The following is a 20,103-nucleotide window of genomic DNA, read 5'->3' on the forward strand; positions in this document are numbered from 1 at the left end:
GTACCCAAGGCATGGAGAAGGGCACCAGGCCCTCCTCCCACAACCAGGCACATGGCGCCAGTACTTTGGAGCCTGCCCAGAGACCTGGGGCATGGAGAAGAGGACCAGACCGCCCTCCCTCAACCAGGCACACCACACCAGCACCTCAGGGCCCACCCTGGGACCTGGGACATGGAGAAGGGGACCGGACTCCTCTCCCACAACCAGGCACACCAACCCAGCTCCTTGGATCTTGCCCAGTGACCTGAGGCACGGAGAAGGAACCGGCCACCCCTCCTACAACCGGGCATGTGGCACCAGCACCTTGGGATCTGCCCAGGGACCAGAGGCATAGAGAAGGGGACCAAACACACCTCACAACCAGGCATACCGTCAGTGCCAAAGAGCATACCAAAAATAGCACCTTCATGTGGGTGGTCCACCACAGCCACCACAATAACCGTGGCTGCCGCCAAACTGGCTAGACACCACAACCACCACGCAGATGGTCCGCCAACCACTGGAGTGCATTCACACAAGAAGAGTCACCAGCAGAGACAAAGAAAAGAAGAGGATGTCTCTTTCCACAAAACCCATTTCAGAGTGACAGAAGAAGCATCTGCTCTATGATAATATTGGGGGACCTGATCACATCTCTCAGCATTGGACAGATCATCTAGGCAACAAATTAACAGAGTAACCATTATTCGTTCAGAAGGAGAGAAGAAATCTAGAGCAATTAGAGGGGGGAGGGGGGAATGAGGGAAGGAGAGTGATTGGACCAGGGACATAAAGAATAATTACGATTTGTAACAATCTATATACTAGTAATACTGATTTAATCAACATATCTTAATGTTCAACCCCCCAAATATATATGATTGATTTTGATTCAATAAATAAATTAAAAATAAATAAATACATAAAAAACAAAACGTCTATGTGGGCTTTCTACATATCTAATTATAATCTGCTACATTAGAGACCACACCCACAAATCTCTTTTAGGCAGTCTCCTTCCTACTTTAGTCTGAGAGTCAGAGTTCTCAGGGACAACACTCTTGATAAGGTTCTTAAAAACTTTCTTGTCTATCAGAAAGTCTGTGATCCATACTATTAAGGTTCACAGAAACTAATTTTTATCTGAGGGATTCTATAAAGGTGTGCCCTTAAATCTTTCTGATGGGTCATCAGAGACAACCTGGATTTCATCTTTACCTTGATTATTTTAAGAATATTTTGCTGACTGGTAAGACTGTCTTGGACCCTTCCTATTTTTTCTATATTCTGCTCAAAACCTAAACACCTTCTTTTTTAATTCATCTTTCCCTAGCCATATCTTATCACATGCATTTAAAAAGAAACCAGTTGTCATATTTATTAGGTATGTTTTCTAATTTCCATGTTGCTGCAAGCAACAGTGTTCCTCGGATCCTGCTGCTGTGTAGATGGGCTTGCCTTTTCTGTAGCCTCTAGTCACAGTTTCCTTCCTGTCCTTCAGGTCTAAACTAACTGTCTCCTCAAGACTCCTCCTGCTCCTGCTCCCTGCCCAGTCCTGTGTGATTTAGGTTTTTGTTACAGCAGCAGCCCCTTTTCAGTTACCATCTCTGTTCTGTTATGTCACTACGTCAAAGTGTAGTGGCTTCAAACAAATTGCTATATTATTCTATGATTTTGTGGGTCAGGAATTCAGGAAGGGTTCAGGTGGATAGGTCATCTCTTTTTCACGTGGCATCAACTTCTTCACCCACATGTCTAATGACTTGCTGCTCCTTGGTGTATATCCCTCCCCCTCTCCCTCCCCTTTCTTCTCTCTCTCTCTCTCTCCCTCCCCACATGGTCTGTCATCCTCCAGAACCCCTACATGCTGTGTTCTCAGGATAGTCACACTTCTTTCATGACAACCCAGCATCTAAAAGCAAGAAGTAGAAACTGCCAGGCTAATTATGGGCTATACCTGGAACTAGCAGAGTGTTGCTTCTGCCATAATCTACTGGTCAGTGCAGATAGAAGGCCAGCCCACATCCAGAGTGGGTAGAGAAATAGACTTCTCCCCCGATGGGGAGCAGGTCAGATTGCACAAGGCATATGAAATGGGAGATATTGTTGTGGCCATCTCTGGAAAATACAATCTGCCACATGATTTTTAGAAATTATTTTAAGTTTGATTTGTCAACACTTTGTGTATGTGTATACATATTTACTATTTTTGTCAGATGTAGTGATCGATGAATATATTAATTTTGTAAAACATTTGAATTAAGAAGCTTTCTTCCCTTCATCTTTGCTCAGGAGTAATTCCAAAGATCAACTTAACTACTTGTTTGGAATAACTTTTTTATAAAACCACCTGAATTGCCTGTGTGACAAGTTTAAGATTTTAATTTAGCCAAATGTATTGGTTCTTTCCCTTTGGTTTCTTCTAAGTCATATGTGTTTAGAAAGTCTTTTTCCAATTTGAGAATATTTGAGTATTTAGTCACAACTCCTATTTGTTGTGGTTTTATATCTTATATATAATTTTTAAATCAATCTAGAGTTGTGTTAATGTAGATGAAGGCATAGCTTCCTTTCTCCCAGCCAGACTGTTAACTAGGTAGGTGATGACCTATCCGGTCCCTGATAACTTGCATTGCAGCTTTTATTCTACGCAACGTCGTATATTCTAGAATCTGTTTCTTGGTTTCTATTCTCTTCTCTTGATATGTAAAGTCCTTTTTTCCATACTGTGTTTTTAATTATTGTAACTCTATCCCAAGCATCTTAAGTTTGTGAAAATCACTAAATGTTCGTGCCTGTGAAATGTGAGTAAATGCCATCAGATCCACACTCAGGATTTATGATTTTAAACTATTGAGGACAAGTTTTAAAAGTCCTATTAAGAATTTGTTTAATGTATATCTTAGCCAAATATTTTTATACTTAATTTTGTTTTCTAGAAAGAAGAAAGAATATAAATGGAAAGAACAAATACCAATAGTCACATTTTTATGCTCGTGACCATGAGTTTCAAATATATAATTTGGTGTGTGGATGTCTTTCAGAAAGAAATGAATACAGTCCATAATTAAATGCATTTTCCATTGAAGATGGTATTCAAATAAACTGAAGCAGATACTAGTAAAGAGTTTTCATAATTTATTAAGCTATTTGTAGAGTAGATATAGTAATAGTTAATTTTTGAGCCATATAATTTAGTTAATACATTATTTTAAAATGTACTGTTTAACAAAATGAATCTGTTGTTTTCACTAATCTAGCTTATTTTTGTTTTCCAGATATTGTTTTGTGTTTGCTTTGGGATACCTCACAGTGTGCCAAATTACTAGAGTCTATATCTTTGATTATGGACAATATTCTGCTGATTTTTCAGGGTAAGGTTAAAACTTTGATTCAGTAGCCTGTTTTATCTATTCTAGCAGTTAAAGGACAAAATGTAGTTGCATTTAGTAGTTAAAATGAAAAGTAAACATTTTAGTTGAAATTCCTTTATGAATTTAAACTTTTCTTGTAAAAGGTCTTTATAATACTTTATAAGTCACAAAAATAACCTGTGCTTTTAAATTGTCTTATATAAAATTTCTAAATATAAAGCAATTAAATTTTTTATATGACGTTCTGTATTGAAAGCATTTTCTAATTCTCGTAGCAGTTTCTACCATCATGTGTTAACTATTGGAAATCAGCCCCCTGAGCCTACATCTTTGCTGTCCCTTCCTCCTGTCTTTGTTTCCCTGAGTCCCTTATGTACAGTCATTCACCAGCTTTTATATAATAAGAGCTGATCACTACTTCTGCTTCTGAGCGCTCAGTGGAACTTTCTTTGGTTTGGAGGTCCTTGGGTTAGCTTTGTCAGTCTGAATTTCCTAGAAAAGACACTTAAGTACATATTTTACTTCTGTGCAGTGTTCTACATTTAATTTAACAGCAGTATTTAACTGAGCAGTGGAAAGACATTCTGTCTCTTATTCCTTCAAAGGGGATTTATTCTCTCCCTGGTACCGATGGGTCTCTTTGTCCTGTAACAGAACTGATTGAATGTCTGTTATGAGATAAATGCAGTACAAGCCCTTATGAACTAACTTGCTTGCCATCTTTATAAGGCGACATCAGCTAACCCCTAGGTACCAGGTGGGGAACTTGAAGATAAACTTTTATATTCGCTGTGCCAGGCCTGACAGCTTTCTCAAGTGAACAAGATACAGAAGCTCTTGCGTCAGTCTTGTCAACTGGACAGCAGAAATAATAAGCAGTAGATCCAAATAAGGATAAGTACATTGGAAAAAATGAAACAAAATGTATCATAATATCTCTGAAAAAAAAAGTTTCAGCAATAAAGATGAACCAAAGCTGTAAAAGCTCAGAGAAATATCACTGCTGTGAAACCAAAGAATTTTAGAAAAATGAAATATCTTTTTCTCCCTGTTGAGATTAAAGTGGGTTTTACTCCACAGGTTTAAAAGATTTGGATGAAAGGAGATTGCATCCAAAATAAGCAAAACCAAGCCAAAACAAAACAGATTAAATACATTAAAAAAATAGTTAATCAAATGAGCAATATATCGAGTAGAATTTAGAAATATACTTGGAATGCAGAAAAGTAGAACAGGTGCTGGTGATCTAGCTGAGGAATAATAGGGGTTCTTGAGGAAGATGAGCTAATGAGTAGAATAAGTATATTTTGGGCCACCATTAAAATCTTAGTGAATTGGGCCGGCCCGGTGGCGCACTCGGTAGAGTGCGGCGCTTGGGAGTGCAGCAGTGCTCCCGCCGAGGGTTCGGATCCCATATAGAGACCGGTCTGCTCACTGGTTGAGTGCAGTGCGGGTGTGACACCGAGGGTTGCAATCCCGTTGCCGGTCGCGGTACGGGCATGACACTGAGGGTTGCGATCCCGTTACCGGTCACGAAAAAAGACAAAAAGGAAAAAAAAAATCTTAGTGAATTGAAGGAAATAGCCCAGGTCACATGTAGTCATCATAGTGTAATGAGATCAGGAACTAGTTGTATAAATTCAAAAGAATCACAATCACTTAGAAAATTTGATCTTCCTGAGAATAACAACCATATTGGTGTTGTTAATTATGTATCCTCAGTGCTTAGCCCATAGTGGCATTCGGTACTTATTGAATAAGTAATAACACTTCAGTAAAGAAGAAAGTAAAAAATACAGCGAGAAAAATGGGCAAAGATAACAGACAACACAAGTAGAAAAACCTTAGCAATGTGGGCAAAGCTGCACTATCCAAGAGATAGCTTTTAATACTTGTATCAATAAATTAGAAGTAACTTAAGCATTTAGTATAGAGTAGAAACAATGAGAATACTCTTGACTAATTTACTTTAGGAATGTTGATAACAGAAATGTTAGCAGCAACTAAAAGTCAACAATATTGTAAAATCATGAATTTTCAAATTGACTTTTGGAGTCCTAGGATTCTACAGGCAGGCTCTGCAGACAGGTGCCAGAGGAGGGAAGCAGATGAGATTCTAGGCCCTCCAATCTTGTTTCAATCACGTCTGCTTTGTGCTTCTCTAGTTTATATTTTGGGATTCCACATAACATTTTATTTAAAAATATTTTGCTGCTTTCATTTTTTTAAATCACCAGATTTAAACAGTAATTTAACACAACCAAATTGAATTTATTATATAACCATATGGATTAGTGCTGGGACAAATTGTGTGACCCAGTCTTTGTTGGACCCTCACAACCCCTCCTTTGGTTTGATTTTTTTTTATTTCCCTCATCTGCTTCCAAACTCTTGTCACTTTCAAGCCCTTTCTCACCTCACATCTCTCTATATTAGCTAGGGATAGGCTGACTGCTATTAAAACAAAAGCATTATTTCAGTGGCTTAGCGTAATAAAAGTTTGTTTCTCACTCACATTACAGTCCACAGAGGAGGGAGACTATGTTTTACAGTCATTTGGGGAACCAGGCTCTTTTCTTCTGTGGCTTCACTTGCTTTAACTCTCTGGAATCCTCTTAAGTTGGTGGGGCCTGGGGCCGGGGCACTGGTAGTGAGTGTGAGCAGAGACAGAGCATGCCCGCTCAGCACTTCTGCTCCCATCCTGTTGGTGAAGACTAGTTACATGCCCCCACAAAGTAGGGCAGTTTACATTAGCATGTAATGCATGTTTAAAAAAACAGCTGTCTATGACATGGCCTTATAAGTATTTTGCTGAAATTTAAAATTTAATATAAATATTCAAATGTAATTTTAAATGTTTAAATGTAGAAGAAAAACAATGTGGCAATTTAATTTTAAAAATAAACAACCTGTTCATAAAACTCCTAGTTTAAAGTATAATTTTTATCCATTAGGAGAAAACATTTGACTATTACCAGTGAACTGATAAAGATTAGACACAGAGTCGAGTTAGCTGGAGGAGACCACTGTGGCAGAACTAAATTGAAGGGCTTTTTTTTTATTTAAATGGGCACAGAAGAGAAAAGAGCCATCTAGAGACAGACTTTCCCCTTGAAGTACTCAACACTGGGAATCCTTCATTGTATTATAACACATGAGCAGAAAAGATCCTAACTTCATCCTGATTAGGGTGAATATCATAGAATATCATAGCTATTCAAGATATTGGATATCTGAAGAAGGTAGAATTGGACAAAGTAACTCATCCTTTGTGCTAAGCTGTCCCATCACTCTGAAGCTGGAAAGCACAAGAAGTGAAGCCCAGGCTCTTGCTAAGGAATCCACATGCAGTCTCTTTCATATGGGACAATTTTACTTGTACGAGGTACGAAAAAAACTGATATTATATGTATATATGAAGTGTTAGGTTCAAGATATGTTTAAAATATTGATTAGATAAAAGTGAGTCACCTCTTATAGAAGTTTTATTTGCAGAAAGGTTGAAAAGCTACTGAAGTTGTTAGTTCTCATGTTAGCCATAGAAAATAGATATAAGAGAAGTATTAAACAATAAAATACCTTTTCTTTATATGAGCAATAACCAGTTAGAAAATATAATAGAAAATCATCCAAGCAATTAAAAACTATGAAATATCGGGAATACATGTGAAAAGAAATGTACAGGATCTCTGTGTAGAAAACTATAAAACTTTACTATCGGACATAGAAGTGTAATTGAAGAAACAGCCTGTGTTTTTGGATAGTAAAATTCAGTATTGTAAAGATGTTAATTCCCCTCAAGTTAATCTGTCATCATAATGTAGTTAAGGTTAGGGTTTTTTAGAGAAATTAGATAAATTGATTAAAAAGTTTCTTTAGAGGAGTAAATGCTTGAGAGTAGTGAATTCTATATAAAAACATACTACTGTCTGTAGAACAGGAGTCATTAAAATATTATGGGATTGACATAGGAATAGACAGATCAAAGAAGCCAGGATAGAGGACCTAGAAACAGACCCATGGATGTAAGAAATAAAAATACAGAACAGTAATGGTGGGATCCGTACGGAAAGCCTGACTCCATTCTTCAGTAAGTGGTATTATGTCATTTAGAAAGAGAAAAGAAAAGTGAATCCTTGCCTCACATGTAGACAAATAAATTGAAGATGGAAGCAAGAACAGATTTTTTTGGCAGAAAAGTAACGAGTTATGAATGGAATATGTTGATTTCTTTGGTGACAAAGGGATAGTTTGGTGCATTCACTGAAAGTACATGTGAAATAATTTTCCATCGAATCAGGAGTATATCTTAGAGCTAACCAGATAGTATCAGATGCTCAGTAAATGTTTTACTACTTGTCAGTCACGTGTGTTCCTTCAGTTAAGGCTTACTGGCATGTGCTGTGCATTTTACTAGGTGCTTAGAGGCTGAGCTGGGTACTTTTGTGACAGTTCTCTCAAGCAGGAGACATGATAGACCATTTGGTCTGAAAGCTACAGGTGTGGTTGTCATTTTCATCACTCCTTTTTATAAAGCCTTATTCAAGTCCAGCATCTAATTTTAGACCTCTTTTTGTATTCTGTGAAATGAGTCATAGAAGGCCCCTTGCTGCTCTTTGTAATCCTCCTCGCACATTGTGCCCAGTGACTATGTTGTAAATAGGGTTGATGTAAATTATTCAGCTGCCTGCTAGACCTTAGTGTTCCATTTATCCTAGTGCATCCTGTGGGAGTGTCTCCCAACCCCTTGACCTACATTTGGTTACAGGAAACATTCTGTCTAGCTGCTGCTAATGTAGTTCAAGTTACCAAGAGTAAAAGGACATGGATCTATTAATGGCTGATTTGTTTCTTCCCCTCCCTACCCGAGCCTTTCCCCCTGAATTTATGTATGCTCACAAAGCAGCGTAGTAGAATATTTATAAAAAAGATGTAGTTTTCTTAAGACTGAAAAGTTGATGACCGGCCTGTAAAGCACTCACAGGGTGTCCCTTCTTGCCCATTCCTTCTTTGTTAGTACTTTTGCTCATCCTGTCCTCTCTGCTTGGAGCACTCTTGCAGCCATATCTGCATGTCCAAACCTTCCCAGCCTCAAAGGCCCCGATGACATGACTCCTATTTGAGACGTTTCCCCCAGCTGTCTCCATCTCTTTACCTTTCTTGCTGGCACTTAAGCTGCTGTATAGGTATTTGCATACCCACCTATCTCCTAGGGGGATAGCGCCTTCAGAGACAGCACTCCCCATGTAGTCATCGTGCCCCTTCAGTGCCCCACGCTTCGCTGCCATTCCAGTGTTTGCTAAATGAAGGTGCGAATGTGAGGAGATGGGCACTAGCTCTCACCAGACCAGCTGCGGTGTCTCAGACTCTGGTTAAGCTATTCGTCATATTGCTATTTTTTAATCCACACACAGGCACTATTACTCCCAGTTTATAGGTTACAACTTTTTTGAGAAAAGTGAGATCACTTGCCACAGTTGGTAAGTAGTGGGGGCAGGATTTAAGTGTTCTGACCTGTATGTCCAGCTGCCTCTTCTTCCATCTCCCCGCTGTTGTGTCACAGGCCTCTCCCGTTGAGCATGGCCAAAGCTGAATTCCTCATTTCCCTATTTCCCTTCTCTGTCAGCTTCATCTGTCTAGTTAGCTACGCTGACACCAGGTCTCAAACCCAGCATCAAATACGTTAACAGATCATCATCGAATCCTGTTGTCTTCACCATCAGAATATACCTAGAACGCACTTGAGACCACCTGTGCTATTACCCTGGTCTCAGCCGCCACCCTCCCCTGTCTGCCTTGCCAGCTTCTTTATCCCCACCTCTGGTAACCCACAGCCTTTTTGAACCCAGAGTCAAAATGTACTCATTTGAAACCAGGTCACTTCTTTGCCTACGATACTCTGGTAGTTTCCTGCCTGAGATGGAAGGCAGTGTCCTCCCAGCGCCCTACAGAAGCCCGCTAGACCTGACCTCCTGCTGTCGTCAGCTTCTGCTCCTGTCCTCCTCAGCCCCTCGTTCCAGTGTCACTGCCCTCTTTACTGATCTTCCAACCTGCCATTCACACTTCTACCTGCGGGCTTCTGAATTCACTCTTCTCTCTTCCTGGAACATTCTTACCCCAGGCCTGCACAGGGCTTGTTCTCTGGTTAAATGTCACCTCGTGGGAGAGGCCCGTGCTTTCCTATGCCCTGCACTCCCTAGCCGCCTTACCCTGCTTCGTTTTACTGCACAGCACTTGGCAACATCTGACACAATATATATTCTCCTGTTTCTTCATTTATAATCTGTCTCTCTCCAATACAATATAAACTCCATGACAGCAAGGACTTTGTCTGATTCACACTGTATCCCGGGAAACTAGAACAGTACTTGGTGTATGGGGGGTACTCATTAAATACTTGTTCTCTGAACAAGGTAGTAAGCGGATGAATGGATGACTCAGACCAGCAGCCTTTTCAGTTCTCTGTCACTGCGTGTCCACCTGACGTTAGATAGGTGGCGTTTGTTTGGTTACAGTGGGTCTTGTTTGTAGGTGAAAGCGTGCTTGTGCACTTAGAGACAACTGAGAGTGAGGAATCAATAGTTTGCCTCTGTTGTTAGGAGACTTGCATCCTGGTGGCAAGCTGTTTACCTAGTAGGTGCTTGTAGTTGCTTGGTAACATTAATACACAGACATTTAGCAGTCTCCTAGAGAAGATGGAACAATCAAGAAAGTAATTCTTCATTTTTAACATTCATTCTCTAATAATGTCTAACTCCAGTTGAGTTTTACTGTGTGATGGAACCAAATCCTACTATTCATACTCTTTGTAGTATAAACGTGTGAAATATGTTGTTTTAATTTTTTCCATCTCTTTGTTTCAGAAAGTCTAGAATTTTTTTAGTTCTTTACTTTATATGGTATTGTTTTATATTAGCTGAAACTGTTCCATCCGTTGTAGTATTTATTTTGAAATTAGATTCATATTTTTCCACATTTCTAGCAGAGTATCATTGGAAGAAAACATATGTAATATTACTTAAATATAGTGATGTTGTCATACAGAAGGAAAAGGATGCTCCAGCCCAAGGCCCTGACCTCACTCAGGAAGTTCTTTAGCCTTCTGCTTCTGTGACTGAGCAAGGACTCGATGCCCAGTGTGCACAGGAGCCAATACCAGGGCACTGGTCTTTGTGAGGAAAAAGGATTTATTGTGAGGTGGACTGGCAAGGAGACAGGAGCACAGCTCAAATCTGTCTCCCTGAACCAGGGGCTGAATGGGCTTTTAAAGGATCCGTAAGGGTCAGGGACTGGGGATTGCCTGATTCCTCTTCAGACCATATGACTAGGCAAAGGGTGATTGGCTGGGCCTGAATCAGGCCATATGACCCAGGCTGGAGCTGATTGGCTGATGGGTCAAGAGCTGATTGGTTGCCTGAGTTAGGTCACATGACTGCGGGCAAGGGTGGGGCCTGAATCCAGTCCTTTGGTTCACAGGTGGAGGATTTCCAGGTTCCTGTGGTGCCGGGGTCATCTGAAGGGCAGGGCTCATGTCTCTGCCCATGCTCAGCTTACATCCAGCAAGATAACTTGTAAAACAAGTTAAAATAGAGACACAGACTATTTTCAACTAGATTAATCAGTTTTCAACTAGTTCTATACAGTTTCACTTCTCCTACCTTCTTTCTCTGGCTTCCAGCCTCCATCCGAAGGAAACAGGAGGTTCTTTCTTATTCTTGTCAAGTTATCTCGGACTTTCTTAGGACCTGGGAAGTGATTATGTATTGGCGGTTCCATTATATACTAAGTCAATAGATAGTTAAAATGTAAATAAAGGTGTAAGTGAAATACATAACTGTCCTGAAATAGACATTGATGAATAACATATGCTATTAAGAAAACCCACTGCAGTTAATCTGCTTGCGAGGAGTGGAACTGATTTTATTTGTGTTTTCTTTGTGTGGTAGGCTTTGTTTTAATGGGGTGAGATTCCTCTTCCTTGCCCATCACTCTGTTCTGTCCCCCAGCTTTGTTTTACTCTCATCTGCCCATTTTTCTCTCCATTTGTTTTTTGGAATTCTCTTTAATCTATTCATCCCTACTGAATTTTTCCTGTAATCCTTTCTTATTCTCATTCATTGCATTCTCTTTCTTGGTCACTCTATAATAATTTTGTTTTCTGTCGTTCTCTTCTTACATTCGGTAGCAGTTTGGACCAGAGGCAGTAGAACTACTACCCACTTAAAACCAAAGCAAATGTACGGAGGCTAATGATCAAAAAATGATGAGGCGTTTTTGTAAACCAGTCAATACTCTGAGCACGTATTGTGTGCCAGGTACTAAATGTATGGAGATAAATGAGTCAGTGTTCTTGCTGTTGATTTGCTCATGGCTTTTTGTGGTGACAAAAAAAACTAAACAATTAATTACAGGATAAATGCTTTCATGCACAGATGAGAGTAGACAGATGAGGGAATATAATCATCTTACAGAAGGAGGAATCGATCTTGACTGGGCACTTAGAAGATTCCATTTATTTGGTATTTTATTTTACTTTAGTTTTTTAAGACAAATCTACCATTATAATTAGATATTTCAATATTACACCCTGACAATAACTGATAGAAAAAGTAGACAGAAGTTGAGAAAGGGTATAGAACATTTGAATAACATTATCAGTCGACTTAATCTAATTCACAATAATAGATATTCCATCCAAGAAAAGCAGAACACACTTGCTTCTCATGTGCATACTATATTCTGGGCCATGAAACAAGTACTCAGTAAATTTAAAAGGATTCAAATCCTGATCTCTAACTACAGTGGAATTAAATTAGAAATCAACAACAGAAAGGTCTCTGAAAAACCTCCCAATATGTGTGGTATTTTTTTTTTTTGTCTTTTTTTTTTTTGTGACCTGACGCACCGCGCTCAGCCAGTGAGCGCACCGGCCATCCCTATATAGGATCCGAACCCACGGCGGGAATGCTGCTGTGCTCCCAGCGCCACACTCTCCCGAGTGCGCCATGGGCTCGGCCCTATGTGTGGTATTTTAATTATGTGTTTAGCACATATCTTGTGCCAGGCACTGTACTACATGCTGGAGATTCAGTGGTGAACAAAACTCTTAGGTTCCTTGTCTCATGGACTTTCTGAAAAGGGGAAACATTTTAAAACAACTGTAGTAACTTAATAAATAAAATAACGACAAATATGAAAACACCTTGAAGGAAAAAAAAAAAAAAAAAACCAAACAAGAAACTGGATGAAATGAAGGCTGTGTTGTGTGTCTGGGCAGAGGGGAGCTACTTGAGACAGAGTTGTCCAGTGGGCCTCTTGTACAAAATGACCTTTAAGCTGAGACTTAAGAAGGAAAAGTAGCTGTCCTTGCAAAAACAGTTTTAGGAAGAGTGGTCTAGGTGGAGGGAGCAACATTTGGAGAGTCCAGAATATTCAGATCTTCTCACTGCCTTCTCTCCATCTCTGTTAGGAACCATAGTTCCTGGAATCAGCACCACATCTACACTCCATCCATTCTCCCAGCCCAGCTCACTTTTGTAAGAGACCCTGAACCCTTCACACCAGATGGGTTGCATGAGGGTGCAGGGTCACAAGTGGGCACAGTCCGGGCATACATTCAAAAAGTACCTATCTGCATTTTTAAAAACATCTTATAAATATGTACCCAACAGCTTAATATGTCACTGGGTTTATAAAATAAGTTTAATAATTATCAGTTTTTAAGATGTTTTAAGGTAACATGGGAATTAAAGTTTAGAACTTGAAGGGGATTTTATAATTCATTGGTGAGCTAAACTGTGAAGAGAATTAAGCAGGGTGAGATAAATGATTATTTTTCCACAGGGAAAAGAATTTAGGGCATTTTTATAATCCCCAAGGTCATGAAGTATATCTTACAAAGCAGAAATGGCAGCCAGGGGTGTTCAAAGCACCCAGTGGGATTAGATTGGCCAGGGAATGATTGTTTGAGAGTGAGTGGTATTAAGTGTAGGAATTGGCTTTTAATGGCATCTAAGAGAAATCTTCTTCCTTAAGTACTTGGGGACAGTTTTTATGAGACCTTTCCTGTTAGGTGAGGGGGAATAAGCTATAAATTCTCAAGGGCCTGGGTCTATGAAACTAATTTCCAGTGGTAGAAATGTTTAAAACAAACCCTTGCCGCCCGCCATATGCTGACATTGTGAAAAATTACGTCCTATCTTGACATGTGTACAGGCATCTATGTTTTGCCAAAGGGAGGGGTGGCCACTAGCAGTGTCTGCTTCGAGCATGGTGGACTGGTGGAAGAGCACAGGGTCAGAACCACAGCCGGTGGGAGCTGAGTCTCCCCTGCCGCTCCCTGGCTGTGTGACCGACCTCTCTGAACCCTTTACTTGGCTGTGAAGTGTGGGTGGTTTCTGTGTGCTCCACACCCTTTTGAGGATTCAGCAAATTGTGTAACACTCTGGGTGTACAGAATGCACATTCTACCTTCAGGCAAAAAGATTTTATTTCCTGGTTTTATTGCATTTTTTAAAAATTAAATAACTTACAGTTAATTGTTTTTCAAATACTGTCTGTGGGCTAACAGTTAAAAGGTAAAATGCATCCTAGTGGGTTTTCTTATGTGGATGTATTTTTTTTCCTTTCCAAGTTATCCATTCAATTATAGTAATTATAAAATATAGAGGAAATATTGCTATTTTCTTCCTATAATGTGATTTTAAAGTCCTCTTTTCTTTAAGATATGCCATGATTTCCATGTTTTAGATGGCTGTCTTCAGGGTCTTTAATCCCTGGGTGCCGACCTTTTGCAATAGGGAGATGGTAGTCTGTCCTCTTTCTTTTCCCCTTATCTCCCTCTTCTCTTTTGCTCCTACTTCTCAAAGTTCTCACCTAAGAACCTTGAATTTTCTACTCATTCTCTCCCTTTCCAGCCAACTTACTTTTTACCTTTATACTCAGCCCTGAGACGGAAGGCAGTATGGTATGCTGCAGAGAGTACTGAGTCAGGATCAGGAGGTGGGGGCCTGCCTGCTGCCTGCCTGCCTCTCACCTCGTGACCTTGCTTGATAATGCATAAAGTGAAGAGGCTGGACGAGATCCCTGGCTCACAGATTTCTTTTGGGGTTAGAGCCTTTTTAAAAATATTTATATTTTTATCTTTCACAGGCCAATGATGATCATTACCCAGAAGATCACTAGTTTGGCTTATGAAATTCATGATGGTAAGAATTTTGAAATCAATTTTTCAGTACTGAAAAGATCCTATTCAAATAATCTTTTGCTTGAGATATTACCATAATTTTCTGCTCTCTATTAGAGTAAGGAACGGGATAGAGGGAAGATGATTAACTCTGCTTAGGGTTATTAAAGTGTGCTTGTTTTTTCTTCAGTATTTTATCTTAATTTTGAATTTAATTTAGTGACAAAAAATAAAATAGTGTGGTTCGGTGATATGGTCTACAGTAGTGGCAATTTAAAATATTAAAGAAGTAGACATTTGATCTGTATAAAGTTTTATTAATTCCTGCTTCATCTCTGTGTTACATTTTTATTAAAATGTGTATGTTCCTCCACCCCCCCTCTTTTATAGACACACATATACATACATATTTTTATATATTTTTCGTATAAATATTTATGTACTTTATATCTTCAGTGGATGGACACCTTGCCGTAGGACCCTGACTCATAACATTTAGGCTCTGCTTTCTTCAAAGGTTGAAGGAGCATCCCTGTCAGAACTGTCATTTGTACATAGCCTGAGGAGCTTTTGAGATGGGTTTTAGCCCCACTGTGTAGATCCTCCTGTCCTGTGCCCACTTCTCAGCCACGTTTTCCCTCTTACTGTCAGAGCACCTGCCTTGGCAATACAGTGAAGAAGGGAGTATTTTTCCTCTTCTCTTTTGCTACTAACAAGCAAAGTGAACTACTCCGTTATTTGGGGGGGGGGTAGTGGGGGAGGGGCCGATTAACTACTTTTAAAGTCTCTGGTACTTCTGTAATCAAGTCCGTCTGTCAACAGTAGCTTTGTTTCTGCCCTTCAGAAAGGAGAGAAACACCACTGAGGGAAAATTCTCCATTTAGGAGGCAGCATGGTGATGGGCAGGAGTGTGGGCTTGGAGGGCGGCAAGTGTGGACTCAGATTCCAGTTCTGCTTCGTACTGCTTCCGTTTTCTCGTTTGTAAACTTATAATATGATCCACCTCAGAGGGTGGTTTTTGGTGGATTATCGTTTATGTGCAGCGTCTCATAGTTCTTGCATCCTGAATAATGAAATGGGTAGAACCCGCCCACACCTGATGCTAGAGCATGGTCATAAAACTCATACTGTGAAGCAGTGCAGGTAAAAGCAGACGGTTGTCTTCAGGTGCTAACAGTTCTTCATTGTGCAGATGACAGGTCTCTCCTGCAACTCTGGAAGGAGAATATAGGACAGTCATGGATCAGGAATATAACTTTGTCCATAGGTCTAGAATCATCTGATGGCAAAATATATTCAACTCAGAATTAGAAGTACAACAGAGCCCCATTTTGGATCTGTTCTTTTAAATGGATTTAATGACAGTTTTCTCTTTAGAGCAGTTCAGAATTTGACTAGCCTTGGCAACATTTGAGGAATTCATAGCCTTTAACCTTTCAAAATTGTTCCTCTTCCAGTTCAATTCACTGCATCTACTAGATGGTCCACTATGGGCCTGCCACACCCGACGCTACGTGCCCCCTTATGCCTAAGGGATGGATTGAACCTGTCTCACCTGTGTTTCCTCAGCTAGTCTTACAGGGGAGGGCCCTATTATCTGTTTGTCAGGGAACCCCAAGACCACCCCAGTTCGGTGATTCACAAGACTTGGTGTATGGTTGTTTTCCTGGCTAAGGTTTATTACAGTGAAAAGATTCCAAAGAAACTTAGTAAAGGGCACAGGCACCTGTAGTGAAGTCTAGAAGAAACCAGACACAAGTTTCCAAGAGTCCTCTCCCAGTGGAGTCACAGGACATGCTTAATTTGCCAACAAGTTGTGACAACATGTGATAAGTTGTCTACCAGGGAAGCTCACTAGAGACTCAGCACCCAAGGTTTTTATTGGGGTCTGATCACATGGGTGCCTGCTGCCTGGCACATACCAAAATTCCAGGCTCCAAGAAAACAGGTATTCAGGATAAACCATATCGTTGGCACAAACAGTAGGCAGAGAGAACATTTTATATCAGTGTAGGGCAGTTCACCAGCCAAGTTTCAAGATACCAGCCATGGGTCAACCTTACAAGCAGATCTTTCTAAGGATAGCAGCTTCAGGCCCATGTGGATTATATTCTGCACAATTTGTTTGGTTCTGGACCACTTCTAGATAAAACCAAATAAATTATGTATCTATTACTAGCTATTTTTCAACTACCCATTCAGTAGTATTGTTCATATCTGCAGCTTCAGGAAGCAGGTGTTATTTTATCTTGGGAAATTTCTAGGCATGGATTTTTGTTTGTTTTTCATTTTTCTCTTCTTGAGCAGGAAGACTTTATTATTATTGTTGTTGTATTGAAATTTAATTGATTGTACATATCCGTGAGGTACAACGTTGAATATCAGTACCTGTGTGCAATAAGTGATGCTCAAATCAGGTAATTAGTACACTCAGCATTACACAGTGCAGTCATTTTTTGTGGCCCTTTACCAATTTCTCACTAACCCTCCTTCCCCCTTTCCTTCCTCTAGTAGCATCAGTTATTTTCTTTCCTTTTGAAAGTTCAACAAATTATTGTGATTGTTGTTATCTTTCTTTTTTTTAATTTTAGCTTCTGCCTGTGAGTGAGGACATGCAGTATTTCTCTTTCAGTGCCTGGTTTATTTCACTTAATATAAATTTCTCTAAGTTCATCTGTGTTACTGCAAATGGCAGAATTTCATTCTTTTTATGGCAGAGTAGTATTCCCTTGTGTATATATACCACATTTTTCTTATCCAATCATCTGTCAGTGGACATTTAGGTTGGTTTCAACTCTCAGCTAGTATAAATAGAGCTGGGATAAACATGGGAGTGCAGGTGTCCCTTCAACATGATGATTTCCCTTCCTTTGGGTATATAACCAGCAATGGGATTGCTGGATTGTATGGCAGTTCTATGTGTAGCTGTTCGAGGAAACTCCACACTGTTTAACATCAAGGGTGCACTAATTACAGTCCTCCCATCAGCAGTGTAGGAGGGTTCCCCTTTCTCCGTATCCTTGCCCCCATTTGTTATTCTCTGTCTTTTTGATAATAGCCAGTCTAACTGGGATGAGATGATATGTCAGTGTGGCTTTGATTTGCATTTCCATGATGCTTAGTGATGTTGAGCATTTTTTCATGTGTCTGTTGACCATTTGTATATCTTCCTTTCAGAAATGCCTATTCAGCTCCTTTCCCATTTTTTAATAAGGTTATTTGTTTTTATACTGTTTAATTGTTTGGGTTCCTTGTATATTCTGGATATTAATCCTTCATCAGATGTATAGTTTGCAAATATTTTCTCCCATTCTATAGATTTTTTCTCTCTGTTGATTGTTTCCTTTGCTGGGCAGAAGCTTTTTAGTTTGATATCATCCCATTTGTTTATTTTTCTCTTTTGTTGCCTGTGCTTTTGGGGTCTTTTTCATAAAGTCTTTGCCCATTCCTACTTCCTGAACTGTTTCTCCTATGTTTTCTTATAAGAGTTTTACAGTTTCAGGTCTTACATTTCTCTTTAATCCATTTTGAGTTGATTTTGGTATATGGTGAGAGGTATGGGTTTACATTCGTTCTTCTCATGTGGATGTCCAGTTTTCCCAGCACATTTATTGAAGAGGCTGTCCTTTCCCCAGCGTATGGTCTTGCTGTCTTGGCATGGTTTTTGAGACATTTCATACCCTCACATAATAGAGGCTACCTACCCTTCTGGTTTTGGATCGTGTCCATGAGATTCCTAAGGGCTTAGGAGGGATGACTAGAACAACCTGGTAGCGTGTTTGGTCATGAAGTCTGCTATATTGCCTGGCTTTGAGGGAATGGCGTAACTTGTGTTGTTGCTGGCAGCCTTGTTGATGTCATTTGTAGTAAGAATACTTCAGCCTGGCTGGGTGCTTGTCTGATATGGGAATACGAGAAGTGTCTTGTTTCCCATCGTGTGCTGGACTGCATAATTTGTGCTTGGTTTTAGACTCCTAGCTTTAAAAATGGTATCTTGTCTTTAATTGGTTTTTGCTCATTCTACTGGCAAGTATCCAGTTTTGAACTGAGGAGGGAAGCTGGGCTTATCGTGTATGTAGACTTTAACACGCATCTGTCGTATGAAAGTTTACCCTTTTACCTCTGAATCTACTTTCCTTGGCTAGTTTGCAATTCTGAAATGTTAATAGCCTCTCTGGTCAACGTGACTGGTGGAACTAATGTAGAATCCACACCCTATACCAAACACTTACAAATCCTGAATAAAGTATAACAAAATACTTAATATATAGCAAATCTTGAAATCGCAAATGAAGCCATTAACATGCCACTTTCCTGGTAAAATGATGAGAAACAAAAGAAAAAGGATAAGGAATTTTTAAAAAATGAATACTGATCCTTATTTCCAAAGATAGCCCTTGTTTTTTTTAGGAAAGCGTGGACAACAATGTATTTGATACGGGGGAGAAAGTAGAACCTTCTTTTGGGTTTAACTCCTGATAATGTTTTACCATTTTCTCATGTTCAGTTCTCTCTTTTGTTTTTTGTTTTTTCCTTCTTGTTACTTCTCATTAAAAAGTAGGTATATGCTCATTGAAGAAAATTTGAAAAATAACAAATAAGCACAAAGAAAAAATAAAGAATCCTCCATGCCCCTACCTATTTCCTTTATCTTTTTAGGAGGCATAGTTTTCTTTTCACATAATTCTCAAAAGTAGATGTACAACTATTTATTTTCCCATTCCCTAATTGTCTAATATGTAGGTTGTTACTTTTTTTTTCTATTATGTACAAGGCTATGATGAATGTTTTCATAAATCTTGAATCAACCTTTGATTATTTCCTTAGGTTAGAGTCCTAGAGCTAGAGGGTAGAAAGATTTCTAAAGCATTTGCTGCACTGGTTTACAGAAATATGATGTGAATTCCTCTTTGTAGTTCATTTATTTATTTATATTCTGTCTCCCTGCTAGAATGTAAATGCTGCAAAAGCAGGGAGTTTGTTTTTCCTCTGCTCTTTCCTCAATGCCTAGAACAGTTCTGGGGCATTTTAAGGCACTAATTGCTTTCTTCTCATCTTTATTTTGTGTGCATGTATAGTTTTATGTTATTAATTGGCATCCGCTTCCTTCAACTTGAAGAATTTCCTTTAGCACTTTTTTAATGCAGGTCTAGTTGTGACATTATTAGTCATGAAATAAACATTTCATATGTTAATTGCTACTTGTATTTCTTTTATGGTTTGCCTTTTCTTTTTTTTTTTTTTTGTCTTTTTTCGTGTCCGGCAACGGATCGCAACCCTCAGTGTCACGCCCGTACCGGACCAGGACCGGCAACGGGATCGCAACCCTCGGTGTTGCTCCCGCACCTCGCTCAGCCAGTGAGCGGGAACCAGTCTGTATGTGGGATCCGAACCCTTGGCGGGAGCGCTGCCGCGTTCCCAAGCGGCGCACTGTAGCAGTGCGCCACCGGGCCGGCCATGGTTTGCCTTTTCACATTTTTTGTTTTTGTCTATTTTATTGTGTTTTTTAATTGCTTTAGTTTTGGTTCTTTTTAGGAAATATTAGCACTTTATTGTATTTGTTGC

At 39.6% G+C, this 20,103-nt stretch overlaps 1 protein-coding gene across 1 annotated transcript in view; it reads left to right on the plus strand.

Moving 5' to 3' along the window:
• MBOAT2 (membrane bound O-acyltransferase domain containing 2) overlaps positions 1–20,103 on the plus strand; it is an 87,317-nt gene that overhangs the window by 41,988 nt on the left and 25,226 nt on the right. Inside the window, exons 3-4 of the mRNA XM_008593504.1 lie at positions 3,258–3,353; positions 14,505–14,560. Of these exons, the coding sequence (XP_008591726.1) occupies positions 3,258–3,353; positions 14,505–14,560 (152 nt within the window). The remainder of the gene's footprint in view (positions 1–3,257; positions 3,354–14,504; positions 14,561–20,103) is intronic.

Source organism: Galeopterus variegatus, unplaced genomic scaffold (assembly GCF_000696425.1).
Source record: "Galeopterus variegatus unplaced genomic scaffold, G_variegatus-3.0.2 Scaffold159, whole genome shotgun sequence".
Classification (NCBI taxonomy): Eukaryota; Metazoa; Chordata; class Mammalia; order Dermoptera; family Cynocephalidae; genus Galeopterus; species Galeopterus variegatus.